Here is a 19,248-nt window from a genome sequence, read left to right on the forward strand (position 1 = left end):
AAGTGGACAGATTGTCTTTAAGTCAGATAAGGAAACAAAATATTTCAATTTAAAACATTGTAAAATAAAATACCATTTTAACATATGTACCATTCATAAGCAGCAATAGACACCTCACCTCACCTCACCAGGGTGTGTTCGACCATTGTTGGATGTAGCCCTCTTCATATTCTTCCACTGTTCTCTGTCTCTTGCATTTCTTGTCCATGTAGGCAGTCTTCCGTCTTCCTCTTGATCTTTTCCCTGTTCTTGGTTGCCATTCTGTAAGTCGTTTAGTCCATCTGTTATCTTCCCTTCGTTCAAGGTGAACTGCCCATCTCCATTTTGCTTCTTTGAGTTTCACCATAATGTCTTTGACTTGAGTTTGATGTCTTATTTCTGTGTTCTTAATTTTATCCCTTAAGGTAATGTGTATCATCTTCCTTTCCATTGCTCTTGGGGCTGTTTGTAGTTTCTATTCCATGTACTTGGTTGTTGTCCATGTTTCAGCCCCATATGTCATTGTTGGCAATACACACTGGTTAAACATTCTACTTCTCAGATGCATTGGTAACTTTTTAACACATAGAATGTCTTTGAATCTTCCAAAGCAACTCCAACCTGCCTTTATTCTGATCAGAGCTTCTTCCCTGGTGTTGTTGTCCATCTTCATTGTTTAGCCAAGATATTTACAGCCAGCCACCTTTTCGATAACATTGCCTTCAACTACAATGATGTCCTCTGACTGGTGGTTTGTCATATATTTAGTTTTGCCCTTGTGTATGTTCAGTCCAATCTTTTTACTTCCTTTATTCAGATCATTTAACTGGACCTCCATATAATTTACTGATGTTGTCACCAAAGCTACATCATATTCAAATCTCTGATCTGTAAGCTTCTCGCCATCTATGTTGATCCTCCTCTCCTGTAGGTTCAGCTTTCTGAATATATCTTCCATTGCTGTAGTGAATATTTTTTGGGATATTGTGTCTCCCTGTCTCACACCACGCTGAATTTGGATTGTTTTTGAAACATCATTTTCAATGTGGATTTTGGCTGTGGCATTTGTGTAGATGACCTCAAGAATTTGGACATATCCCTCATTGACTCCAACTTTACGTAGTGCTGTAAAGAGGTCTTAATGTTCCACTGAGTCAAAGGCCTTCTCATAGTCTATATATCTAATGCATAGCTTCAAGTTATATTCATTTGCCTTCTCAATAAGTTGGTTGATGGCATGCAGATGGTCTACTGTTGAATATCCACTTCTGAAGCCTGCCTGTTCTCTACACTTATTTTCAATTAATTCTATATGTAAGTTTTTGAAAAACAAGCACTGTATGAATACATATCATTACAAAAATGAATGTACATATAAAATCTATTCATAATAATGTACATCGAGCAACTACGACCAAATTTTGATATCTTATTAAGTTTGACCTATTTCTTATTTTCCCATTTTTTCCTACAAAAGGCACTGAAAGATATTATATTGTTATTAAATTTGTTCATCCTATCAACCCAGAGTACTAAGTCTAATAATGTTCATACCTATGTGACTTTGTGTATTTCTTACAAATATGCAGTTCTGATGCCTCCCACTAGGAATGCGACAAACATCATTCGAGCCTAATATCTATAAATTTGTATCTTCTGCTCTTCTCCAGCGTGCCTCTGTGGTTCAGTTGGTTAGAGTGTCATGCTTGTATTACGAAGGTCGCCGGTTTGAATCCGTTCAGATGCACTGGTTGCTTTTTCTTCAACTTTTATGTGCGCTGGCTGCTCTAGGGAAAGATTAAAATTTGTTTACCAAAGACACTGTTGACACTATGCCATCTAGTGGCTATCTAACTATCCATGGCTTCAGTCACAAGAACAAATATGTATAAGCTACTAAGGTATCATCCAAACTCAACAATTCCATCTGTGTGAGGATCTAGAGCAAGGTGAAGATGATCAACCTTGCAAATCTACCTTGCCAAAGCCAAATAAATATTTCCTGTTCATTAAGAATATGTCCTGGAATTGAGAATGGGTGGGATGTGATGAAAACAGAAATATAAAACAAAATAGATACTAAGGCCAACAAAAAAAAGAAGATTTGTCTCATGGGAGTTTGAAATTTAATGTGGTATGTGTTTTTTTATTTTATCAGGTGTTCGGGGAGGTTACCACCTTGAAAACTCAATTACGCACAGTTTATCAGCATGACAAAACTGACACAAAAAATCTTTATATAAAATTCAATACCTTCAGGTAAAAAGAACACAAAAAATAAATCTAGATCTTCATTGCCAAAGAAGTTTGTGGTGTTTTCCAATGAATAGTATCAATTAAATAAACCCTTATTCCATACGAAATTATATTAATTGATTCTTAGCTTAACACTGACTCTACAGTGATATTAGTTTGTACATACCTACTTTTAAAGCTTATGAAAATTCAGAATAGATTCTCACAAACGACAAGAAGAACATGTTTTTCTACTTTCTAAAGCACTTACCCCCTTATCTCAAAATCATTATGTTATATGTTGTAATAGGAATTTGCATTTTCATGTATGCTTGTTCCAACTTGGGATGCTAGAACTGTTCCAGTATTTTGGCATTTTGAGTAAATCAATACTCAATGCATGTCATTGAAAATCAGTTTGGTAGGAGCATTTCCTGTATAAGCATATTTTTTACGTACAAGAGTTTTTTGCAATTCTCATTTTTAAAATGCTCAAGATGCTAATTTCCCCAAATGCACCTGCATATTATCTCCAAAGTAACTCTATTATATTTATATATTTCCATATATGTCATTATATTCCATATTACCATGTTGATTCTGTGAAAATAGACAGGTATGAAAAATAGATTTTACAGTACTAGAGCTGCTATTCCAGTGTACATAGAGAATATAAGAGGTGTGTGGGGAATTGGCATTGCATGCTCATTTTATGCAGGAAAATTGCACATTTCCCTATCACACTCTAGGAAAATCAATACTGAAGGAGTAAAGGGACAGAAGAAAATACAATTTAAGGTTGTAAAATGTATTGACAAGGCTGACAAAACAAAGTGTTTGTTTTCTGTCGAGGCACCAAAAAACCAAGATGAGAGATGCATTTGTTTTACTATTTTAGTCAACATTTATGGTAACATATATGTTGTATCTCAGAAATGGTAAAACTATGTTTGTTTCCCATAGGGAACCAAGATGCATTTTTTGTCAAAATTTATGGTAAAATATGCGGTAAAAATTATGTTTAAAAATACTGCTAATACAATTTCCTTTCTAGAAATATATCATTGTTAGACTGATTTTCCATGATTTATTTATTACCTATAACCATAAAATCTTCTTTTTTTCTTGATGAAAATACTTTTTTTGGATTTTTTAAAACAAACAAGTGGTTGCAAAAAATTGGTTGCAAAATGCATTGACAATTGTGATATGTAGAGTCTTGTTTTTTTTCATTTAAAATTTTAAGTAATTAGAAATTGCTGGTTGAATGCAAGAAAATCATCCATGTAGCAAACAGTGTATAATACAAATGCAATTATGACCTTCACACATTCAAGCAACAAAACAATTTTCTCAAATAGCAATTACCTTTATGTTATCTTCAGCAGATAGCAAATACTTACATTTGTATCTTCTGAAGATAGCACATATTTTAATGGCGTTCAACAACTCTCACAACAATAATAATGACTTAAGAGTTAATATTTCACGATACATGTATCTATGGTACTCCATCAGAATTTCAGAAAGTACCTGGTGAAACAGTAAAGCTAGTCATTTGACTCACAGAAATACATGATTTGATGCCACACATAAGTTGTAGACTGAGGCAGGCAGTGGCATGCCTTGTTTGTCATATCTGTATACTGCTACATTTGTAGCTTCGGCTATATTTATAAATACGCACGTGACTCATGGGCGCAACATACTAAGACCACCAAGTGTGACCAAATCCTCATGCTGCTGACCACCATACAGATAAAGGATAGGAACTTTTTAGATAAATATCATCTAAGTTTAGTAATAACTTAAATAGCAATATTATTACACATTGGGATTCCGAACTTTTGATATGTTATGAAAAACAACAATTTGAAAGAATTTGCTGATGGAAAAAAAAAAATTATTAATGGAAACATTTACAATAATATCACAAATTTGAACAAAATAGACAGTTTTGTTGCACATTCTGGTGTTGTTTACCACCTTTGCATTCAAAATGTACAGGAAGATCGCCTGCCGTGCCGAAGGTCACTTTTAGACTTCCTGTTATGGCAGCGTGGAGATGATCACATACATATTTATAAATTTGTATTTATAAATATAGTCGAAGCACATCATGTTGCCATCTTCTGAAGACGGCAAATAGTTAGGGTTATCTTCAGTATTATGTTGCTATCTCCCATAGCATATGTTAATTGCTATCTTCTGAAGATAGTAAATAGTCAATCTTCAGCCGATAGCAAACACTTATGCTGCAACCACCTGTATAAGTTTATGCTATCTTTACTCTTGAATATATAGCCAACACTTGTCACATTCTCCTGCAGGTAACAAGTGTTTATCATGTTGCTATCTTCTGAAGATGGCGAACAGTTTTGTATAAGTTTGCAAATACCTTTTCAGCTTCTGTAATTGTTGCTAAATGTAACGAACATTTTTTCTGTTGAGTGTTCTTATCTTCTGATGATAGCAAATACAAAGTTGTTACCTAATGTACATAGCAAACATAAATGTTTCTATCTTTTGAAGACAGCAAATAAGTTGGTTACATTCTGTAGTTAGCAAACATTATATCAAACACATTTATGTTGCTATCTACTGGAGATAACAAATAATTTTACTTGATTTTCAGTAGATAGAAAAGACAATGAATCTATATCTTATTGGTAGCAAAATTCTTTATGCCTGAAGAAAGCAAACATTTTTGCATTTCTTGATATATCTGAACTATTGTAAATTGCTATCACCTGAAGATAACTAGCAGTTTCACAACATTTACAAAAACTTCATATAGCAATTTTCCATACAAATTTGAATATATATCATCTGTTTCAAAAACAAATAACTAATTAAGGGTAAACACCAGCTTTTAATAATTGATAGCATATAAGCTAATTGGGCATTTTAATGAGCTTTTAATGAGCTTCAATTTCAATGATAACAAATGCTCAACCAGTGCAACATTTGTTCTTATTATTTCAATGACAGCTGATGTTGTTCTACATCTACTTCAGTACGGTACTACAGAATAATAACCAGTTGATTTCATAGGCTAACCATACTCCTCTCCAAGCAATAATAAAATGTATTCCGTATGCTCAGAACTTTTTTTAAAGAATTGTGTGAGTATAGAGTGGTTTTTTGACATTACCTCAAATTTTTGCTTACATGTCTAGCTAGAGAGGCCAAACGAAAGGATTCAGTTACTATCTATCTATTTTCCACTTCTATGATTTCAAAAATTTTGATCCACTTTATCATACATTTTACTTAGTTCTTCACCTGCAGATTGACAGGACGGTCCATGTTTTGTCAAGCTTGTTGATCCTATTATTGCGAGTCTGACATTTTGGAAATGTCTGTGGGCCTTGACACCCAATCAAATTAGGCAATGTAGGAAAATGACTTCAACTCAACCGACTGTCCACTCCAAATTGACAACAGTTGATAGATTCAGTTTACAAGCTTTTATTATTGGGCTGTTCTATTTGATATCCACATCCCCTGTGGAATATGTCACTGCTGTCTAGATCTCTGCTTACACTATAACAATGATCAATCCTGTTAGAATTTTTGTGCTTCATGTTAAAATCCAATGAAAACAAGCAGACTGCCTAATGTGTCTTACGCTATTTTGCACGGTTTGTATTGCAAGGAGATCTGGCTTGTGTGATGCTATTTTGTGCTTTTTTCCTTTTTCATTTCTTCTTTAACTTCCAAGAGCAAAAACCATAGACAGTGTTTAGGGTTAAAGTTGAAAAACAACAACAGTGCATCTGGTAAGATTCGAACCTTCGTAATTCTAGAACGACGCTAACTAACTAAGCAACAGAGGTACACTGAAGAAGAGCAGAAGATTGAAATCTATAGGAAGATTTTCAATCTTCAACTCTTCTTCAGCTCAGATGGTTAGAGCATTGTTCTAGTATTATGAAGGTCACCAGTTCGAATCCGGCTGGATACACAGGTTTTTTAACCTCTATGTGCACTGGCTGCTCTGGGAGAAAAATAAAATTTGTTCATCCTATCAACCCAGAGAACTAAGTATAATATTTTCACCTTTTCCACTCTCTTTGGGTAAAAAACGATGGATCTTGAATTTAAAAAAACAAAAAACTTGGTATTCAAAATGGAATAGCCCAATGACAGTTTCAACAAGGCATCATGCTGATGTTTGTAAGTGCTTTGAGTTAATATTTGTTTAACCATCAACTATACACAATAAAGGATAAAACTTATATTACCATTATGTCAATCACAAAACAACCTTTAGCTTTTCCTGGAAAAGTAATAAATATTGAAAACTTGAACTTTCCTTTACATTTATTATGCAATTCAATTACAATCAAACATATTGGTACTAGGATAGGATTTCACTCAAGTATTAAACATTCATTAAAAATTTATGCTATTATAAAGTCAGGGCATGAATGGAAAAAAATACATAGCTACTTAGAATTTTAAAGAGAAGTTGAGCTAAATGCTTGGATAGTATAAAAACAGTGTAAACATAGATGTAGCTCTCCCAGGAGTTCTGTAACACAAGTGATATGAAAGTACAGGTTCTTAAAGAGTAACACACATGTAATGCACCATATTAAATGATCCTCTTGGGTGTCTGTCAAAATCAATATTGATTTTGAATTTTCCATGCCAAATTGAACAAGTTTATAAATAATCCTACCCCAACGAAAAATATGTAATGATAAATATATGTGATGAGCCACTGATTCTGATTTGAATCTTGTAAATGCCAGGTTCCATGTAAGTCCTACCATCAACGAAAAATATGTGTTTATAAATATAAAATACAAAAACCACGTTTATAAATATGTGGTAAGCCACCGATTCTGATTTGTATTTGAAACACTTGAAAGGCCAGGTTCCATGTAAGTCCTACCATCAACGAAAAATATGTGTTTATATATATAAAATACAGAAACCACGTTTATAAATATGTGGTAAGCCACTGATTCTGATTTGTATTTGAAATACTTGAAAGGCCAGGTTCCATGTAAGTTCAGTGATAAGCCAGTAGAGTCAATTGCAGCTCAGAAAGGGTGTCACTTACTATAAATATGTTAACCCATGTTGCTGTAACTCCTATATCTTTGTAGAGTTCAGTACATCACTGTTGCTGTAAAACTAAAGGCCTGCATCGGTACAGTTTCTATGTACTGTTGCCATATTTAAGGTGTCTTCTAACAATACCAAAAACAAGTGCCATATAATTACATTAATCATGCTATTGAAATCCAGCCACCTTGACCAACATCTTTCTTCAATCATGGATACTGCTTCAATTGACCTTTTTTTCGGTAAATCCCATAAGCCTTTGCGGGTAGACCTGAGATGTTGTCACTGGATGTCACACAGATGTGCACATCGTTTAGCGAATATCGTTACTGCGCATTTCAAAGTCATGAAGTGTGCAGTAACAATGAGCGCGTCTGCGTGACAACATGACAGGTTTACCCGTAAAGGCTTACGGGTTTTACCGAAAAGGACAACTGAAAAATTGTGCAAGTTCTAATAAGCTGATTGATTTTAAATGTAAAACAGCTTATTTATATTTTTAAAAATGGCAGAGGAAAATAACATGTAAAACATTGCAACACGAAGAGTAAAATACTGGAAAAAGGTTGTTTTATGTCAGTAATGCTGTACGTGTGCAAACAATTTGGTAACAACCATGTAGTGTCAATTTACAAAAGTAGGTATAACCTACTTCATAAAAACAACATTGATACATCTACTTTGATACATCTGAGCCTGGAGCATCTCAGTTTCCTAGAATTTCAGAAGATACAATCCCCCAGTGCAAACAAAATTGCTTTGAATATTATATCCGGCCATACTATCAGTGCTATTTACACTTTACATATTATGTCCCTTGGTAGCAAATTTCTGTTAGAGAAGGGAGAGTCTGGATTTGCCATTTACCAGTGGGACTGTAGATATAAATTTTTTAGTTTTTGTCTTACAAAGGGATTTGTGCAGAAATCATCATTTTTTCAAATCTTTATGAAATTTTTTTTATGAGAATCAGTTTTGCAAACCTTTATGAAAGAATTTTTGTAGGAGTCTCTGCGACAATCACTCTTGTATTCTCACCCAATTCTAACCCTGAATTCCATAACAAATTTGTATTGTCTGTAAGCAAAGTTGAAATAGCAGTGTTTGCTTGTGACAAGCTAAAAGCATTACAAGTGGAAATCTTGCAGGCACATATTGTCAAGGGCACCAAAAAGTGTGTGATTTTGAAAAACAAAATGTTGGAGAAGCATTATGCTTGGTCTATCATAAACTAATATGGTGGATTTCATGTAGCATAAGTCATGTTACACAAAATATCCAAAATTATATATTACAAAAAATTTCTTCAGTCAGCTTCTACAGATGCAACAGCAATAGGTCAATTGTCTGCTTTATACTAATGTCAGCTAACATTTAGCTCAACGACTTTCCCTGTAACTTTTAGTGCAAAAGTACCTTTTTTTTTCAGAGAGTAACAACTTGTTGATGTAATAACCATTTTCTAGAAGAAAACTACTTGTCCTGATCCACTTGTTACATGCAAAATTCAATCGTTTTACACTACATGCATTTTCATTGATTTCTGAGCTATTTTGTAGCTTCCTAGCACTCTCCTCCAATCCGTCGCAGGCTATCATACATATGAAGTCCCTGCTCAGGCCTTTTCAAATTATGTGGTTGTTAATATCTAGCATTTCCCTCTTCAAAGTGTCAATTACCCTTAGACTAGCGGACCGCGCTCCGCCTCATAATCGGAAGGTTGCAGGTTCATTAAACCCTGGCAACACCGTCATGTTATGCTCTTTAATAAGGCACTTTATCTTGTTACTCCTCTCCACTCAGGTGTATAAATGAGTACCGGCATTCTTAAATGCTGGGAAGGTAACAGACCAACTGTGGCGAAGGAGTCTGACCCAATCGCCAATGAAAGAGAGATGTGCACTCCGATCACTGTTTATATACAGAATAGCCTCCTTTATCTTTTACCTTTAGACAGAGAAAACAAATAAGGACAAGTATATTTGTGTATATTCTCAGTCATCCAGGTAAATAAAATATCAAGTTGATTTAAATTAAATCTAGTCAACTGGACTTACTATTTATTGACTGGCGACGTTTCACATCCTATCCTGGATGCTTCCTCAAGCCGTCTGATTTTTCGGCGGCGATTGGTCAGTGACCAATCAAACGTGAAACGTCGCCAGTCAATAAATAGTAAGTCCAGTTGACTAGATTTAATTTAAATCAACTTGATAAATAAGGACAAGAACACAATTTCTTTCTGCTGCTGTCTAGTTCGATTGAAAACCAACAGTGATCAAAACAAATGATCATACTCCAAAGTCCTCAATAAACTGTCTCATTGGCTCCTATGCCATATCACCACAATAGCGATAACATGAGCCAAACGACAGGAAACAGAACCGTCCATTTCTCAGCATGGGTAAAAATTAGTTTAACATTGCTGCACATCGTTAATTTTTATTGTTTTACCCATATTTTTTTCTGTTCTCTTACCTGTCTCTCTTGATGTCCCTTGGGCAGTCATTAGGATCCTGTCCTGGAAACTCATTCTCATAGATTTGAAGAGAATACGGATAAAAGATTTGCATAGTCTGTGAAGAAATAAAAGAAAAAAAGAATGTATGAAATATGATGTTGCAAAGTTGTTGAAAATAAATGATTCCATAGGATTTATAACTACAGTTTGATTTCACTTTTGAAGCTTGATACCCAAAGTATGGTAAGTAACCCATTGTTAATCCAGCAATAATAAAGGAGATTTGAGTACGCCAAAGTGTACATCTTTCCCAAAAAGGGCATATGACATAATCTGGTCCATAGAGGCCAAAGGCAGCAAATTTGAAATTGAGATAAAGACAAAAATATGGAGTAAACACCAATAAAATACATAAGAAAATAGACATCACAAAACTTGATAACCAAGTATGCTAGACATTTGGTGTTTTCAGTATGATAACCTAATGTTTGTATTTAAGGTAATAATTATAGTAACGCAATTTTCCAAAATGCTTCCTTTGGCCTCCACCCCATAGACCAGATCATGTCACATTATACTTTTCCATTGATGTTCTGAGTTATCTTAGGAACTTTACACTGGATTTCTGTTACCAATTCCTTTTTCTTCCAACTGCAAATTCCATGCAACTTATATTTGCACTCAATAATGACCATAATATCAAAAGTTGCAATATTTTGCAACCAGTGTGGTCTTTAGGTGGGGGTGCAACACATTCAATTCACAACTCCCTACAAAGTTTCTGATATATAAATAGCTGTTTGTACACATCCTTTATTTAATCCATATCTAAAAGGCATATACACTCTTTAAAATCTATCTTCTCTGGCATTTTTGCTTGCATCTAAGTACAAGATGACAAAGGACTGTAAAAGGTTATGTACTGTGAAAAGTTCCCTTGCCATTAGCAATCTACTCTTAATGAAGCAAAATGGCAATTCCCTTGAGTCAGCCATTTCAATATAACTGACTGTATGAATGCTATTTTCTCTCCAAAAGACTTGCAAATCTATTAAAGATTCAACAGGGTGTAGATAATATGTTGACCACTGCTAAGATTTAAGCTGAGAAGCTCAAATCACTTTTAATTTATTTATTTTGTTTGTCAGCTGCAATCGCAGCAGTCAAGACCAGTTCATACTTTGCTGCACCCGCAGTGCAATAAAAATGTAACATTATCATTGCATTTTGATGTACATAATACTTTTGAACAAAGTTTTGTACAAAGCCCGTTGTTCTGTACTGCATGTAGCAACCTGTTTTGTACCGCAGCAATATTTGGGAATTGCAACAGAAAGGGGCAGAATTTTACAGCTTTTTTTTCTAGTAAATAAAACAGCAATGGATGCAGATTTAACACAATGTACTACAAATGCAGTGAAGTATAATAAAACAGGCACTGGACTCTGGCATGTTGTAACACTGGTTTAATGTTGGATGTGACTTAACCATCCTTGGCAAATTGCCTGGCGGGCTCTTGAGCTGGCTGCTTTTTAGCAATGCATGCAACATCGCGATCAGAGGTACATCCAGTTATAGCATGCTGGTGCTTTTGTATGTGTGAAAGTTCATCATGAAAAGAGGGTGAAAATGTGTTTTCATGCCTGCAATTGCAGAATAACATCCAAACATGGATGAACTGGAAATACCACAAAATACACTTGAGCCCAGTGAAATCATATGTATGTACAAAGAATGTGTACCATGTAACATACCGCTAAGCTTGTGTTTTATATAGAAACAAGCTATTGAAGGGCCTCTGATACTGCTATATTTTCATTGCCAATACCAAACTATTAGCAAATTTATGTATCAATCATCAGGTTGAGCATAAACTGATGCATACAGTATGAATACATCACTATTAAAATATGATTCATAGGCTTGAGTGTTTCTCATCCTCTTGAAATACTACATATTTATAACGGATATAAATATTCAGCATCACCCCAATTCATAACAATTTTATATTCCAACATTAATATACTCAAATTCCACTAGATTTAGTTGGATATGACAGAGAGATTCTTATGTTTGACACAATTTATCTTCCCTGCTTTTTTCTATTTCTTTTTTCTGAAAAACTGCAATACATTTTGTTTCTTGCTTTTCTGTAGTTGTCTCCCTGCGTCCCTATTTCCCCATTTGTCAGATTATTCCAAGGAGGAAATGAATCCATTCAGCTAATCTATCAAGATTTGATGGATTAGGACATCAATTCTGTAGTACTTTATGCTTTATTCATGGTATCAAAGTGTTTTTTGATTCAATGCATCCTGGTGCATGGGTTTCATCTTAAAGTATTACTAGGACTTGCTCAGCAAATCATAGTTATCAAATTGCACAGATATATTACCTCGCAGCAAAACTCTGATTATATTAGTTCACTTCAAGACACTATTTACATTAAGCAATGTATAATACAGAGAAAACTTTGAAATAAGAAAAAAGAAACTGAAATTTGATTTTCATCCATACTATCATATTTCAATATTATCTTATGTGCAAACAATGTACAAGAACCAATAATAACAAATACAATCACAGAGAAGAGAAATCTCAATATAGATATGCATTTATATGATCAATTTCAAAATTGTGATAAAAGACAAAACTAATCCTTTTACCCCAAGCTATGATTCTGTTTGCAACACAATATCTCATTTCATATTAATGGACGTATATCCATAAGTTTTGCACTGTTAACATAACTCATGCCAAAAGGCAAGTAAAAAGATACCTTGGAAAAACAGAAGATACAAAAATGGAATCTGTCACATTCAGAATGACGCAATAACACTATTACTGCATTTTTGTATCCAAACACTTTGCTATAAATTTTTTTTTTGAACAAATATGTAAAATGCTGCCAGTTAAGGTGACTAAATAAACAGGTTTCACACATTCCATCATGTGTACGATGGCAGGATCAATACTTTCCTGGAAAAATGCATAAAAAATAGTGACATTCAATCGCTTTTGGCTCTGACGGTCCATTCAATGTATGAATTCGTTCTCATCAAGTAGATAGAAATGCCATGGGTAAGATATTGATTGTCATTTTTATTTTCCTATTTACTTTGTTTCTACGACAAAAACATTCTTGTTGACTATTTTTGTCAATGACCTATCTATTTGATTTTGTAACGATGAAATCTTGGCTTGGCATCCAGCAAAGTGAGTTGTTTACCAGAAAATAAAATTTCAGACATGACAAGGAGGGTGCATACGGCAATGCACTCTAACACAAGACGTTTTGAAGTCACTGTCTCATAACCAACAAACCTAAACCTACAAGTTGAATCAAGTATTATTGGAGTTTCTATGCCACAAACCAAATGCAATTTCTCAATATTGCTTTTTAGTTTGATTTAAAAAGGCAAATCTTTCAAAAACAAACCATCAGTACTATTTCTTCCTTTAAAAAAACACTTCCTTCAAACAAATTTAAGCAACAAACAAACAAAATCAGAAGCATAAAAAGTTTCATTTCAACTTAACAGCATTCTGTAAAGGGTACATCATATCATGAATAGGTGCTACGATATAGGTCATGTTACTCCTCCCCACTGGTACCTCTTTTATTTGCCACAAGCTATTCAGTTAGATGACTACTATGCAATATATATACACGAGAAGTTCCGTCTTCATTAACTCATGTTGGAGATACACTGTATAATCAAATCTAGTATATTAACAAACCTGTTACCTGATACGATAGCAAACCTGGTAATTCATACCTTACACTTTCCACAACACCAACTTAATTTTATTGCAATGGAGTGACACAGTTCTTTCAATACACTGGCTATGCAGTTTGTTACATTCAGTTTGATACAAAAGAAAAGGAGATGAATAATTAAAGTGACGTAAAGGAGAATGATCAAGTGACGTAAAGACCTTTGTGTGGACTGTTAACTGCTAAGTCAAACCATCTTAAATCAGGATAAAAATGTCCTTTGCACTAATACTAAGGGCTCTTTTTGAAATTCCCTTACACAGGAAGGTGTGCGCCATCCTGCAGCTTTCCTGTGCTAGCCTTCTTTTGTTAAAACCCTGTGTGATTATAACACTGCAATTAGCCACTTCACTGACTTAAATTAGGAGCGCACTTTCCTGACCGAGCTTTCCTAAGGCGCGCACTTAGCGAGGGGAATCCAGCCTTCTTTCTGTGTGAAAACGTGTAGGGTATTTCAATATGAGCCCTAAATGGAGTTGATTACTTTAAAGTTAACTTCAATAAACTATGAGACGCTAGACGTGAACGTGACGGAAACCGCCGATAATACAACTACAACTGCAAGAATGTGTAGTATCTAGAGTAAATTTGACTTCTCTAAACATGAATGGTAATGTTGGAACCCACAATAAATGGATACTGATTCCTTGTCAACAAAGGTTTTGAGTGTGACGTCAGTAGTTGTGTACATGTTCTGACTGTCATAAATTCTGGAGGATTAGTGTGCTTGAGAATTGGGATTCCTCAATTAATCCCCCGAGTGCGTGTCCGGTGACTGTCCACACAACTCAATTGAAGTCTGGAATCCTCCAGTTTGGTAATGTCCGATGACATCAGCTCTGGAATTACAACCGGAAGCTTTCGGTGGTATGCTAAATTTGTCAGATTAAATATAATTAAACCAAGTCATAGGTTCAAGCGCAGCACTCAAGAATTGCAAAATGCATCATTCACACAGCGGAAATTGTGGAATCCCCTCAATTTCTTGGCGATTAATTTCGGGACAAATTTGGGGGATTGGAATCCACAAGACCGTTCACACTGCAGATTTCCTCAACTTTTGCTCAAGAACCGTGTTGCTTAAGCAAAAAGCCCTCCATGTGGATGTGCCTAGTATCACATCTTGTGTCTTCTGGAGATGATTTACACCACCTATCAATTGAGTACTCAAATAAGATACTCAATTTTTCATTACTAATTAGGTTAAATTCCTTTGTATTCATTTCAGTTGACAGATTTTTTTCCAATCAAACTTCATGGTAGCCAAATAGACGTCAACGATAGGGACGGGGGATATTCATTTCAATTTATCAAAAGCCTGCTCTTCCAGTTGAAATCTATACACCCCCATGGAAGACATGACCTTAATCTTCCACACAGGGAGTGTGAATATCAAATTGGGTTACCTAAATGGGTAACTCTATTTGAAATAATCATACCCTGTGTGTGAGATTAAGGTCATGTCTTCCATGGGGGTGTATGGATTTCAAATGGAATATTCCGGCCAATACTGAACATCCAGCTTCAAAATGACAGATATATGTAGTCCTACCATGCATCTCCCTTTTAAAGCATAACAAACATGTGTGTTATTTCCACTCAAAGTAATTTTGCTATAGTCCGTATACCTTCCTTGAGTCAGTAAAGTCAAATCAAATTTTAAGATTTTCTCAAAAACTGTTTTTTTGTTGTTGCAGGAATCCGCTTTGCTAGTTGGATTCCTTGAATCATTTCCTTTTTGAAAATGTATACTTTTATATACTTCTCATCATAACATTTAGAGATACAATCAAAAACAATTTCTAATTTACTGACTCAAGAGGTATACACACTATAGCACATAGCATCCCCCTAATTTCCCCCTTTTTAGCACCTTCCCCTTATGGTTAGTGCACATCCTCAAGTATCTGTTAAAGGACCATGTATCTTATTAACTTGATATTCATCTTGCAAGCTCAGTGAGTGATGGTGCATGTCATCCCTGCATTTAATGCATGCTACAGAATTAGGACAATGTATGGACAAACACATCGCTTGGCACTGCTGATGTTACAGGCTTTTGTTTCTTGTGCGTACTTTAGTGCTGTGAATTTTTAGCACTAATGAACTAAATTTCTACCAAACTGATGTAAATTTCAATATTTATGTACTTTTGTAAACACTGTGAATGCACAAGTAAAAGCCTAATAACAGTGGACAAATGTGAACTGCGCTCTTCCACGCTTACTGTCCATAGATCACAAATAGCGTAAACAGACATTATAAACAAGCCTGGTGTGATTACAGACCCATGGAGATTTATGTGGGCATGCATGTCTATTTTCATCAATAAAGAAACACAGTCACTGTCAGAGGTGTATTTATATTCCAATCTATGCCCAGAACGAATGATGAAAAAAAAAAGTTTTCATAAAATTCATCCTTACTGAGTTACTGTAGCACATAAATAAGTATTTTTAATTAATTACCAGGTTAATGGAACTTGAATCATAGAAATAAAATACTCAATTAACTTTGTCAATTTAGTAAGGTTTATCTTTTAATGATTACAAAAGCAGGAGCACAGCATCTGAATAAAATATTTATGATCAAAATGCATGACCACGCTAAGACTTGATGGCCTCACCTGAAGCCTTCTCATGAAACATGTATCAAGTTATCAACCAATTATTGATGTTGCATTGGCAGCGTTGAGCACACAATTACAATTTAACAGCAATTGAAAAAGGTGGTTGGTATAATCAATTGCTGACGTGTTGTTTTCTATAATTGTTTAATTTAAATTGCCATGGCATGCCATCACTGTGTACTATGTATAGCCGTATTGATTCAACACATCCAGTGCTAAAGGGCTACAAGATGCTATGTTTGCTAAGAAAATATAATTGTAATTGTAAAGGGAAAACCAACAAGACTGCAATTATAAATTCTATTATTTGTTCAAAATAAATGTAAGCAACTTGTTTTTCTAACTTGAAGAGCAGCGTGCACCGCATTAGGATAGCAGTTTTTAGCCAAATCAACTAAAAACTGCAGTGTATTTCTTAAAATAATAACCAAAGGGTAAAAGGCAGAAAAAACAAAAAGACAGAACAATTTTGAGTAATGAATTAAAGAGTTGACAGAAAGAGCAAACCAAACAACTCAACATGCATTTGGAAACATATTGTTTTGATATTGGTCAGAGGAGGCTTAATGTTTGGTTTGCTCTTTCAGTGTGCATGTTCTCATCATTGATGGTTTGGTGGACTGTCATGAAACATGATGGATGTAAGCGTGATCTTAAAAATGCCTTCCACCCAAACTAATTACAAGACCTCTTCTACATTGAAGCTGGCTTTCCCTTTTAAAGAGAATTTTTATTTGACTTGGCAACTCATTTTGCATCAATTTTCATTCAATCATTACATTACAATTACATTCCTAAATACTTCATATACATGTATGTTGATCGCAAACAAGGTATCAAACTGCAGCAATTCCAGACATTTCTCTACACATTGGGGCAAATTTGTTGCCTCTAACCCAAACTGCCCCATGGGCTACAAATGGCTGCAACACAAAGCAAGTATCCCACGTTATGCAATTGCATAATCATTCGAAAACACATCTAGGCATAAAACACCCGCCAACATATAACCTGGTGGCTTGCTATCCCAGGTCTTGTGCTCCCTAACAAACTGGACCAGAAAAATTTACTTTTCTCTTCACCTCCTTTCTTCCTTCCTCCCCCCTCACCAAAAAGCCTCCAGAGCATTAGGGTTAATAATCAAATATGTTAAAACCTATGACTCCTTGACTATCACTTATCCAAATAAAATGAAATGCATCAAGCAGCTATTGTAGAAATTGTCTTATTTTTTTCTTTAAAAACGATTTCCAACCACACAAGTCAACAACCTGTTCAACTTTAATGTCACCTACCTTAATTAATGATAATCTGTTTTCTCTTGAGTAGTTTAATTCTCCATTCAAATATTATTCTCCATGCATTGCAAGTAACCCATATACATGTATAATTTATCTTAATGAAAACATCCTTTCAAGTTTCTGTCATATCAATAAGACATCAATTGATGTATAAAATACTTAAAATTAAAAACCACATTCAATTTTATATGCACGGTATTTCAAGAAACAAATTTACTAAATATTGCTATGCCACACCATAAAAAAACATTACAGTATAAACAACAAGTAAATGACACAGTAAGACACAAATCTATATTCTGATGAGAAATTCATCAGAATTTATTATTTTTTGACTTAACAAATATACAGCTCAACTTATCTACAATTTAAATCAATATCACTGATCAAAACCTAGGATAACAAAACTACATAATTCATTATTCATCTTAATCCTCAAGTTTAAAATAACAAGTATCGCAGTGATGTACACAAAACACAAGGTTATCTGAAATGAATTGTTTTCTTACCTGTAGCTCTATACACAAGAAAATAACACGCTAATACATAAACAAAATTCAGTTTGTTAAATACCAAGATGTGTTTATGCAATGTTTCTTTAAAAATTTTGCAAAATGAATTACATTGAATGTTGGAATTCAAATCCATATTCCTTAATTTTCTTTTGCAACAGTGACAACAATATTGATGCCGCGTCCTGGGCCCGGTTCATGAAACTTGAGTTATAAACTTATGACAGTCCTATGTCCTATCCAATTAGAGCTGTTGACGAGTATAACTTTCATTGTCAACAATCGTCACATCTCAAGATCTGATTTCGGCAAGTTGTCAACAAAGCAATACATCAAGAAAGTATAAATATTGAGAGACTATGTTATGCATCGTTTATTTACTTAAAATATTACCATCAACTGCACATAATAAAATCTACAAAATGAAGTTATTAATCCACCATATCATGGTTATCTTATGCTCAATTATTACTTTTTTATACCTAGAAGTTGAGTTACTAGTATTTCATGGTAAATAATGCTGATCTTAAGCTTATCTGTAATATTTTTAGTGACTAGTCCTTGTTGACAATTAGTCCATGTTTGTCAACAATCAGGAAAATTGCTTTGTCGACAATATTGACTTATAAAAATAATTTAAAAAAATTAAAATTGTGTATAAACCCCTTAAAAGTGAAGGATACGTTGTTAAAACTGTCATTAGGTATTTATAAAAACAAGGAAACAGCATTATTGAAAGTTGAAGCCCCATACCTGTAGCTAATTTATATACTGTCAGTAGGGTCCATCTCAAATCACCTAATGGGTTGGCTGGTCACCCTCTCAGATTTTGTTTTAAATCACTTATATCATAGCCCTATGTGCCAAATGAACACATTTCAAACGGTAGGTCTCTACTCCTTGTCATTTCCGAGAACCGGCCTATTTAAAATTGGGTCAGACCCCCCCTTTTTAGGCACGCGTGTCGCGACATTAATTTGGAATCTAGGGTGTCTTTGACCCAAATAACCAGATTCTGGACTCATAAACAATGTATCTCACCCCCATTTGATGATATAGACATATAAAAATGCATGTTCGTGTTGGCGCTTTTATGACATATTCCTGTTTTGACCCCCCCCTCCTCTTCATCCTAGATGTCAGACATCATCTATTTTGCCTTTAGTAGGCAATATAGGTTCAGGTGTGACCCCCTATAGCAGGGTAGACCACTCATTGGCTTAATAAAAATTTCTTGAGGGGCTCAAAGATGACTCCTCGGCCAAAAGACCCCC

At 34.6% G+C, this 19,248-nt stretch overlaps 1 protein-coding gene across 1 annotated transcript in view; it reads right to left on the reverse strand.

The window, feature by feature from the left end:
• Positions 1-19,248, reverse strand: part of LOC140148599 (alpha-1,6-mannosyl-glycoprotein 2-beta-N-acetylglucosaminyltransferase-like) — a 157,627-nt gene that overhangs the window by 81,733 nt on the left and 56,646 nt on the right. Inside the window, exon 3 of the mRNA XM_072170610.1 lies at positions 9,772-9,869. Coding sequence (XP_072026711.1) covers positions 9,772-9,869 — 98 coding nt within the window. The remainder of the gene's footprint in view (positions 1-9,771; positions 9,870-19,248) is intronic.

Source organism: Amphiura filiformis, chromosome 3, assembly GCF_039555335.1.
Source record: "Amphiura filiformis chromosome 3, Afil_fr2py, whole genome shotgun sequence".
NCBI classification, from domain to species: Eukaryota; Metazoa; Echinodermata; class Ophiuroidea; order Amphilepidida; family Amphiuridae; genus Amphiura; species Amphiura filiformis.